The sequence below is a fragment of the Seriola aureovittata genome, chromosome 21 (assembly GCF_021018895.1).
Source record: "Seriola aureovittata isolate HTS-2021-v1 ecotype China chromosome 21, ASM2101889v1, whole genome shotgun sequence".
Lineage (NCBI taxonomy): Eukaryota > Metazoa > Chordata > Actinopteri > Carangiformes > Carangidae > Seriola > Seriola aureovittata.
In genome coordinates this window covers 21,568,977-21,579,625 of record NC_079384.1, presented here as the reverse complement: position 1 = coordinate 21,579,625, position 10,649 = coordinate 21,568,977, and the positions used below count along the sequence as shown (strand labels likewise).

General features: G+C 42.7%; 1 protein-coding gene across 1 annotated transcript; it reads right to left on the bottom strand.

The window, feature by feature from the left end:
• Positions 1–5,778: 5,778 nt before the first annotated feature.
• On the bottom strand, positions 5,779–10,530 carry LOC130162027 (cytochrome P450 26A1). The gene is made up of 7 exons (XM_056365458.1): positions 9,915–10,530; positions 9,316–9,540; positions 8,335–8,616; positions 7,789–7,938; positions 7,549–7,683; positions 6,668–6,814; positions 5,779–6,534 (listed from the first exon to the last, which is right to left on the bottom strand). The coding sequence occupies exons 1-7, from the start codon at positions 10,101–10,103 to the stop codon at positions 6,196–6,198; spliced, it is 1,467 nt and encodes a 488-aa protein (XP_056221433.1). The 5' UTR covers positions 10,104–10,530; the 3' UTR covers positions 5,779–6,195.
• Positions 10,531–10,649: the final 119 nt, after the last annotated feature.

The window sequence follows — 10,649 nt, the reverse complement described above, 5'->3', positions numbered from 1 at the left end:
AAAGTAGGCTGTGTGGGCATCTCCACCTGCTTTTGTGGTTCATGTACAGTATGTACAGCAGTGCAAAGTGCAAAAGGGCTTAAGTAGACTATAGATCAGAGTGAAGTTATCAATAAATATTCTCAACCAATCACATCACTGTAGCTGTGACATGTAGCTCTGAAACAGCTGAGCCGATCAAAGTGCAAAGCATCAGCTCAACAAATTTCAGTATCAGGAAATAATATTGTCTGGATGGTGCCGAGCGGCTCAGTGTGAACACACAGCACCACAAATCTTCAGCTACAGGCTGATGGTTTGGGCTTTTCTGAGTTAATTAGTGCAATGATGACAGGAATAGACAATAAAGAACTCTGGCCTCTGTGAGTGTGACTGTGTCTTTAATCTTGTCGTAAATGATGGCATCATATCAGAATTAATGTGACAGCAGCATTTAAAGTTCAGCACAAGTTCCCTGCATCACATTCAGTAGGAATACTTTATTCTAACCTCGTATCTTCTGCTTCAATAGACTGAACTGTGGTCTGGCAAAGGATCCTGGTGAATAAATGGCTGAATTATTGATCTACTTTCATCAGAGGATATCTCACATTGACTCATCCCTAACAAGGTCAGGAACCCTGAAGAGCATTTAAAGTCAAAGTTAGTAATGAAAGAAATGCACAGTTTAGTGTATCATTATCAGTCCAGGTACATACCGTTGCCCACTGTACATCAAAGAGTGAATTTCACTTGTTGCTCCAGTAAAAAACAAACTCAGTGTGTGAGGATAAAAGAGAAAAGACACGAGTGAAACACAGCGGTGGTTCTGCTGGTGGACATTAAGGGGTCACTGATCACCTATGTTCGGGGTTCTCAGTAAACTACAGCGTCAAATGCTCAGCATTGTACAAAGCAGTCCACAGGCGGCTTTCTCACCTTTTCTCTGTAGATTTGTCCACAGCACAAACTACAGTGTTAGAGTGCAATGCCAACTCCCATACAGACAAAGATTCAAGTATGTACACATCAGTTGTGGTAGGTTGTGGTAGATGATATGGTGTGCAGATTGCTCTTCTGCCCCCTTTCAACCAAGTATAAATAAATGTATCATAACAGTTAAATGACTGGCTGCAGTTATTTGTGAATGATCCTCTTTAAGACGGAGAGCATTTCATCACAAACAGCAGCAGGTTAAACTTGATCAGAGGCAGTGTGATAAAGAAGTGTTCTCCCAGGGTGCTCAACTCTATCTGACCTGCTGAACTTGTCAACAGTCACTCAAATTATGAATAATCACAGTGGGCCACTAACAACCATGCTAACGAGGCCATTAGCATCTCTTATTGGGCACTCATACAGCTGCACAGCAGGGGCCGAGGGGCCAGCAGACGCTCTGCAAACACAGTTTGAGGAATTAACAATCCCAATTGACTTATATTGATTTCTCCACCAGACACTATAAGCCGATTGACTCTCATTAAACTCGGTCGTCAAACCAAATAGCTGCCCGTTGACATTAAAGTGCATCCTCACTGTGAACGATTAAGCACACATGCTTTTAATCAAACAGCTGATTTTCATTTGATAAGATTATTTCCTTCCTCTAGATTACAAATATGAAAGAATAATGATTAAAAGCCAATTATTTAATACCATGATTAAAAATACATTTACAAAATACTAATATAGTGTCATTTGCAGATGCACTGTAACAACTTATTTGACACAAAAAGGCATTTACACTGAGACTGTGACTGGCTGTTGTTATTAGGAGAGCCTAATAAGTACTTGCCATCAGGGCTTTCACATAGTGACATGGATTTTACCAGATTGGTTGCATATGGTCATGTCTCATTGTGCTTAAATAACTACATTTTTAATGTATTTCTGCACAATAACTGTGTTTAAATTCTTCAGTTTTCTCTTGATATACAGAGGGACAATGGGAAGATTCACCTTGTCTTATTAGTGAATAGAAGACTGCGCTATTCAATTACTGTGTTTACACTTTTTCATTCATAGTGATCTGCAGTGAATGGAACCTTTGCAGTACTGATGTCTTTTCTCAACTTCATATATTTACATTCAACCTCAACCATTTCTACAAGCATCAAAAATGAATCCTAGAAAACACAAACAGCGGTATCTGTGTATGTAGACACTTCAGTTACAGGACAGTTACAGCAGCTATAAATCTTGCACTGTGACCCCTGAATGCACAGCTATAGATCCACCTTAATAATCAGCCGATTCAGCAACATGATAAAGTGTTTTTTGATCAGCATAAAAGTACTTGTCTATAATTATGTACAATGTATATTCTATTTGAAGTGATGGAATGTAACTTTGTACATTTACTCAAGCACAATTTTGAGGTACTTGTATTTTACTTGAGTATTTCCATTTTATACTTCTTTATACTTAAATACTATGCTATACTTATACTACACGTATTTGGCACCTTTTAAGATGAAGTGACTTGTATTTTAAAATACAACACATTGTTAAAGATGACTGATTTATCTGGTGTCCCCGTGTATAAAACTGTATATAGAGCCGTTCAAAGCAGCTCCATTTCCAGCAGCTACAACAGCAACACACGAAGCTAGACAACTGACTTTTATCTTTCTGTATAAACTGTAGTGAATCCAGGGAGATAAAGCAGGTTTTTTTTAAATTTTTGAGTAAAACAGTACACAGGCATATTTTCAGGTGCAGTAATGATGTCAAATAGTAGATGTTCTATGTACATGAACTATCAGAATGCTCAAACAAAATTAAATTCATGGGAGATATTAAATTTGCAGTCTCATAATAGAGATGACAGGGATAATTAAAATCTTGAAGTAGATCAATTCTTTGAAGGCAGAAAAGATTTTTCTTCCTTTTCTCTCTCCTTTCATTTCTGTGGTTACATCTGCTTCTCCACCCCTCACCTCTCTCATGTACTGTTCATAGCAACAAGTGGTTCAGTGTGTAAAAGTGCTGCCTTCAATAACACTACTTCACTGGCTATTACAATGATTTACTCTGGACCATGTTCAGGGCCGGGGATCTAATTGAAAGCGAGCTAGATTCAAACCTCTTTCAACACTGTGTTGTAAATTCACTACAATGGTCACAAATGTAGACAAAAATGGCCTTGGCCGTGTAAAGTTTTGTCTCCACTGGGTGATGGCGAACAATGGAGAGAGGCAGACGGCTCTTTAGAGCGAGGAGAGGAGGCAAAGTTCAGAAAAGTTCATTCACATCGTTCGAGGGCTGGACCAGCGGGGATAGGATGGCTGGACATAAAGGTGTCAGCTACAATTTAGTATTACAATTTGGCCATTAAACTGAAACTCTCAGCCACAGTGACTAACAATAAGTACAACAGTTCAGCATTTGTGGATCCAATAATTGCAAGTAGCACAGTAATAAACAATGGCCAGGGACAACAGTACAATGCTAAGAAGCCGGCGTGGATTGCAGGGATGCTGGGTGTAAATCAGAACGGCACCAATGAGAGAAACAACTTGTAAAAGAGGCCAAAGCACATCTGCCAGTGAGGCTGGAGAAACACTGGCTTTTTACTTTCACCAGTGACGACTGAAGAACTGCAAATATGTGCAGTCAGAATGTTTCATGCTGATAATTACACTGACAATGTTCACCGTCAAGGCTCTCATAACATTGTCAGCTACAGCGAGGGAAATGAGGCGTTTACATGCAAAACGTGAGTCAGTCAAGAAGTCTCGTTCTGTCCAAAGTTCAAAAATATACCTTACCAACACCTCTGAGGCTCACTGATTAACACCATGTATCTGATGTTTGTGCTCACATGTTTCTGCAACAGCAGGTGCAGCTTCCTGAAGTCTTGTCACCACGGTGAGGTTGCTAGGTTTGCCACTGTGCCTGTGCAGAGACAGCATCATCAACAGTATCCAAGAACCTTCGCTACAGCTTGAGACACTACAAAAAGGTGGTGGGCGGATGAACATACTGTTGTGCATTTTGACATTTGAATTTAAACAAGCAAGATGCATCATGTAAGAGGTGAGGGGAGGAAGAGAGAGCTTTAGAGGTGCAGGCAGGAGTGGGTTTCCACTTTACACAGAGCCAGGCTAGCTGTTTTCAGTCTTTATGCCAAGCTAACCTAATCACATCCTGATTCCACTATTATCAGAGTGTTGACCTGTTCCTTTAAAGCCAGTCTACCACTTATACTAACCCTTTATCATTTATAAGTCAAATTTTTGCTAATAGCTCAAACTTCCATCCATGCATTATCTATACCGCTAATCCTTACAGGGTCGCGGGGGGCTGGAGCCAATCCCAGCTGACATTGGGGTGAGGGCGGGCTACACCCTGGACAGGTCGCAGGTCTATCATAGACACGTAGAGACGAACAACCAGTCACGCACACATTCACACCTATAGGCGCTTAAGAGTCGCCAATTAACCTAATGTGCACGTCTTTGGGAGGAAGCCGGAGCACCCAGAGAGGATCCACGCAGGCACATCATCCAAACTCCACACAGACTTAAACACGCAAATCCAGAACTTTTTTAACTGCGTTTAAACACCTACAACAATAATCCATTTACAGTTTGTTATCCTAAGAAGAACCTTATCTCTGACCCCGCAGCAAACACGTCTCCATGATACTGGCTCACTTACTCTGTTCCACTGGAGGTCTGTAGTGGTTCAGTGCCCTGAAACTGAACTGATCAGTATGAACTCAGTTTCACCCTCCGTGCTCATCTGTCAGGGTCATCAGCCCTCTGCTTTGCTTTCCCACCTATGGATTCCAGATTTCTCTCCTATTTTCCTTTTCTTCTCACTACTTATTGATTCTGTAAGGATGTGTGTGTGTGTGTGTGTGTGTGTGTGTGTGCGTGCATGTGTGTGTGTGTGTCTCGGGACCACCCAGTTAAATACATTAACTGTCATCAGCAAACTTTACCTTACATTCTTGAATAAACCAAAGAGAGCTGCTCTTTATCTCATCCAAACACAATCAAACAGTAATCACTAATGACTTTCTTCTCATTGCTAGTCATTATACTCTATGTTTTGTAATTATAATGAAGTTGTGATTCCTCTAGTTCCCTTAAATTAAATGTATGGATATTCTTGGTGCAAGATGACCAGTACAACAGTTTTAAAGGTCCCATATTTTTAACTTTCCCGGGGTTTTATTACTATTACTAAGTTTTGATTCATAAGAAGATCTGTGTTTTTAAGTATACCAAAAATAATCTCAATGTAGTTTTCCTCTGGCTTCTCTCTAGAGCCATAACAACAGGTCAGTGAGCCGATCATTGGCATTCATTGGCTGACTGTTTTCTGAGTGATCTAATAAAAATAAAACAGATTTCAGGTAAAAAACTCAGAGAAACCAAATCCTGCAAGGTTGGATGGTGGGTTCAGGTGGGTGGGGCTTGGGGCATGGCTGAGGGCGGGGACTGCTTTGTTGTGACATCACAAAATTCCAGAAGTCCTGACAGCTGGTTCAGATTCTGAATACAGGCTGTGTGCATTTCTCTGTGGACTGAGGCTTTGATACTTTCACAGTATTAATATAGAACTTAGACCTGCTTTATAACCGAACAACACATGGACATCTGCCTTTAGACTATATGGGACCTTTAAAATAAATGATGAATAAAATACTTATTCTCTTTCTTTCTGGGAGTGAGATGAGAAATCATTGGTTAACCACAGTTGCTGAACTGAATGCAGTGTCAGGAGGTCATGTACATTACACTTCAACCCTTTTATTTCATGTTTTTTTAAATGAAACAAAAATAAGAGTTAATGAAAAAAGGTTTTATTAAATAAAAAGCCCATACAATGTAACATAAGTCACTTAAATAAGTTGGGATAAGACACAGAAGTTATATAAACATTCTCTAAATTATATATGTACATAATCCTATAGATACACCTCTGAGTTGATTAAAGTGTTCCATGTCTTGTGTATAGTGCCTTGCGTTTAGTTTGTTCATATCTTCAAAACAAAACAAAAAAGAATATATATACAAATTCAAAGTATTAACACCATAATATAAAAAGTGAAACAGTTCTCAAATCATCTACAGTATGTACAATTCATGCCGTAAGACCACACTGTCACAAATGCAGCCTTTTATGCTTCCTAAGAACACCTGAGTGCTTCCTTGTGTATTCCGCGTTAAAACACACTGATTCAGTAAACAACCGCTCGTCAGTTTAATTTTGTACATAGCTGGTAAACTTGGTCGGCAGATTGTCCACGGGATAGAGCGTAGGTCCGGTTTTCATGGTGGGCGGCCCGTTTAAAAGAGTCCAGTGACACTGTGTGACCACTTCCACCAGGAAGATCTTCAGCAGCACTTTGGCAAATTCCTTCCCCACGCACATCCTGGAGCCCCCTCCGAACGGGATGTACTGGAACCTGGAGGAGTCGCCTGAGAAGTCGGTCATGAAGCGCTCTGGCTGGAAGTCTTCCTTGTTGGGGAAGATCTCTGCCACGTCGTGGGTGTCGCAGATACTGTAGATGACGTTCCAGCCTTTGGGAATTTGGAAACCCTGAAGTGGGGAGGAGAAAATAATGAGTAAGCAGCTAGTTTAGACACATGCCTGTCAAGTGGCATGGTCTCTGAACACTATAGACACCAAGCTGCCAAATAAATAACCTCCACAGAAATCTTTGTTAACTTACGTTGAGTTCAAAGGTCTTGAGGGCCACTCTGAAGCCTCCAGGGACCGGAGGGTTGAGCCTCAGCGTCTCTTTAATGACACAGCCGGCGTATTTTAACTGCTCTAAGGACTCGATGTTCAGGTTCTGGATGTCCATCCCCTGCTCCTCCTGGACACACGGAAGCAAACAGAAGACAGAGTTAACCAGTGTCATGATGACTGGCGAGGAATACTGTAGTCCCGCTTGTTCATTTTAAGCCTTGTTATTTTATAGAACAGGAATAATCTCAGTGTTTGAATCGAACCACAGCGCGTGGTGCTATGAACTGAAAACAATCTAACAATGCTTCTCTAGCTTACTGTGAGCTAGCTCGTTAGCCCTCCAAGTTCAGACAAGTCTTGTTAACCAATAACTGGAAACACACACAGTTTGTCATGGATCTCAGCATCAGCTGTTCATTTGACCTGGCGTCACCATCCAGCTCCTGATCAGGGTTCAATATGTCTTACATTCACTGCTTTTAATGGGAAAGCATCAATGTAGATCTCTGTCTATCTCTATAGTGTATACTAATCTTACCTATTTCAATATAGCAACTTTATTACTGTAGATAATGGCAGGGACTTTCACCCCAAAAATAACTTATGCTAAGCTGCCATGTTATTGTCCACTTACTGCATTTTTTATCAAGGTTTTCAGCTACATCTCATGGTTTTCCTCAGCAGATGCATTTTTTCCAGTTGTCATCATGTGACCGAGGTATGACAACTGAGTAAACTCCATTTGCTGCGGAAGGCCATGAGATGTGTTTGGAAGCTCAGGAAAGGTGGCAACCTCAGCGACTGTTTTCAAGGTCGTGCATAACAGTTAAATATGATGGCGCAGTCTGCAGTGTAAATTACCTTGTCCATTAGTTCCTGCCTCAGTCTGTCCAAAACCTCAGGGTTCAGGCCCAGGAACATGATTAGAGAGGTGGCCGTGCTGGCTGTGGTTTCATGGCCCCCGAACAACAGCTCCGTAGCAGATTCCTTAATGGCCTGGACAAAGAAGAAGACACACAATTAGCTCAGAACCTAAATAAAACAAATGGCTCATAAGCAGGATAGGAGACATTAGAAAGGTGTTGCTTGTTTTTGCATTACCTGCATGCTGATTGGCTCTCCGTTCTTCCTGCTACTGTCTATGAGCTGTTGCAGAGCGTCTCTGTGACTCGACCCCCTGTCTGACTCCTGCACCTTCTTCTTGATGTTCTCCTCGATCTTGGAGTGGATGAAGTTCCTCGCCTTCAGACCCTGGAGGACGAGACGGACGGCAGGAAGGGCAGGAACGGAGAAGAGAGACAATGTGAGGAGATGAATTCGACTGCAATACTATACTTGCATTCATACAGAGACATTACTACAATCATTTCTCTTTTTCTACTCGCCTCATGTGAGGTGGTTGTTCTGACTTAAAGGACCATACCAGAGTTTTTCAATGTTTTATCCCATTCCTATGATCCATTTACATTTCAGGCAGCCGTCTTCCATTCATTGCATTTCTAGACTAATTTGTGCGAGTCATATAATCCACCGTGCTTTCAAATATGGTTTACTATGAGGTAACATGCTAAATTACTTGTACGGTCCTTTAAGTTTATAAGCACCAAACAGGCAAAGCTACATGCGGCTTGTGAGTTCGTCTCTTACCCTGTACAGTCCGCTGAAGGGCACGTCGATGGGCAGAGAAAACAGATTCTTGATCATTTCCTCAAAGGCCTCCACCAGCTGCTGCTCGTCAGTCTTGATCTGCTCCGGCTCGAAGCCCAGCAGGATCCTCATGGCTATACGGAACATAAGCCGCTTCATCTCCGGGTAGACCAGCACACAGGAGTCCCTCGCCAGCCACTCCTTCACCGAAGCCCGCACCTCCTCCTGGATGACGGGGATGTAGAGCTCCAGAGCCGTCCTGGAGAAGGCCCGCATGATGGCCTAGACAAGGGCAGAGGTGTGAATGGGGGGGAGATGGAGGATGGTGGTTGGGGGGGGGGGGCATTATTTTCCACCCAAACATCCAAACCAAATTTCTGAGTAATGACAAGTTATTCTTTGGCCAGCGTGCTCTATTAGCAGATATGAGGACCATATAGATCCTGTTACGTTGCCTTAGTGCAAAAATCTTCTTCATCAGGTCATTTGTGTATAATTCAGACCTTAAAGTTCATGTTTCTGACATGAAGTGAAACAATCCACCACTGCATTAAGAATATCTCTGTTTCCAAGTGCAAATCACCTCATTTCAAGTATTTTCTAAAATCAAAGTGCACTTTTCTGGATTCTTGGTCTTATTGTTGTTTCAAGACACAAACATCAACCTCTAGAAAATCCTTTAAAAAGATGAGTTCACATAACTGCACCAGCCTATAAGATTTCTAGTATCAAATGACTGTGGCTACTTATTTGTTCTGTGTGATTATTGGACACAGAACTGAGACAGTACATCACTTATATTAGTGAAACAAAAACTGAAAGATAATATATTTTCTCCTCTTTTTACTGTTTAATCTCCAATCAAATGAGTGAATGTGTCCATAACGGAGGTTATTAGAAAGTAATAATAGTTTGAGCAGCTCAGAAGTCGTGATACTGACGATTCCCACTGAGGTGAAGTCAAATCAAATCCTGACTTACCTTCTTTTTGCTCTTGTGCAGGGCTCCGTGCACGTTAGACAGCGTGTCCGAGCCCAGGATGGTGCGCACAGACGCGGGCCACTGCACGGACACGAGCCTGTGCTCCCCCAGCAGAATCTGCTTGACGTTGTCCGCTCCTGTCACGCGCACCGTGGGGTTCCCGAAGAGGTGTGTGCGGTAGATGTATCCGTACTTTTGCCGCTTCATCCGCAGGAACTTTCTCCTCTGGAAACACACGAGAGAGACGGTTAAATAAAAGATCAGCACTGAAACACACCTGTAGATCCAACATTAAAGGATTCAAATAAGTACAGACATGGATTCAGACAAATAGCCTACGACAAACATGATGTAGCATATTTCAAGCAGGCTGAAATGAAATGAAAACTATATATTTTACTCCAATTAAATACAAACTAACCCTGTTGGTAAAAAGCTGCTGGACGCGCAGACAGCTGAAAACAGTCTTATTTGTTTACTTGAATAGAAATAGATAAAAAGAGTTGAGTGAAATGTCCTCATAGTGTTTGGAGCATCCTTCTCCACATGTTGATATCAGGCATCTCACAGAGAGAAGACTGTAGCTGTCACGCAGTTACCTGGAGGATGAGCTGCAGCGTCTCTCCAATGAAAGGTAACCCCATGGATCCGGGGGGCAGCGGGCTGGGGCAGCTCGGGTCTCTGCCTCGGATCATGTAAACCTCCCAGAGCTTCACCGCCACCAGAAACAGCAGGACGGGAAGCACGATGGTGCACAGTAAGGTGGCCAGCAGTGTGCTCAGAGCCATGTTGCAGCGGCTTCAGTGACGGGGCAGCGTCTTTGTTGCAAGCGGTGATCGGCTCAGGTGAAGCTCTGTCAGCTACTGGAGCTCTGGGCTGCTCATCCGGCGCTTTTATAGGCTGCCAGGACCGCGGGCAGCCGGTTACCTTCTCCTCCCTCAGATAAATTAGTTCACACAAAGTTCATCTTTAATTGTGGGTGTCGCTCGGCCCCGCCCCCCCCCCGGCCTGTACTGGCTGACTTGCCTCACCATTTGTTCCAAGGGCCGCATCTTTAATCCCTACCTCCTGTTGCACGCAGACAATCCGCGGCGGATTTCACTGAGAAAAGGTGATGGTTTTCTCCGAGACAATGGAAGCACGTCCCAAGACGCTTTTGTTGGCAATAAGGCAGCTAGTTTACACACTCATTAGCTTGGCTTAAGGCCCGCTAGTAGGATCAGTGATCATGCCTGCAGGGCAGCCTGCATTCAAGAGCAAAAAGCTTTTTAAGCAGCACATTTTCAGCTGCTTCAGAAAATGGAAACGAGGCTCCGGGTTGAAGAGCGTCTTAA

Bases quoted from the DNA above. Each gene is read 5' to 3' on its own strand.
- LOC130162027 (XM_056365458.1), bottom strand. From the start codon at position 10,103: ATGGCTCTGAGCACACTGCTGGCCACCTTACTGTGCACCATCGTGCTT. The intron at 9,541-9,914 runs GTAACTGCGTGA...GTGTGTTTCCAG, and splicing joins CGCTGCAGCTCATCCTCCAG to AGGAGAAAGTTCCTGCGGAT. The intron at 7,684-7,788 runs GTAATGCAAAAA...TTCTTTGTCCAG, and splicing joins GAGAGCCAATCAGCATGCAG to GCCATTAAGGAATCTGCTAC.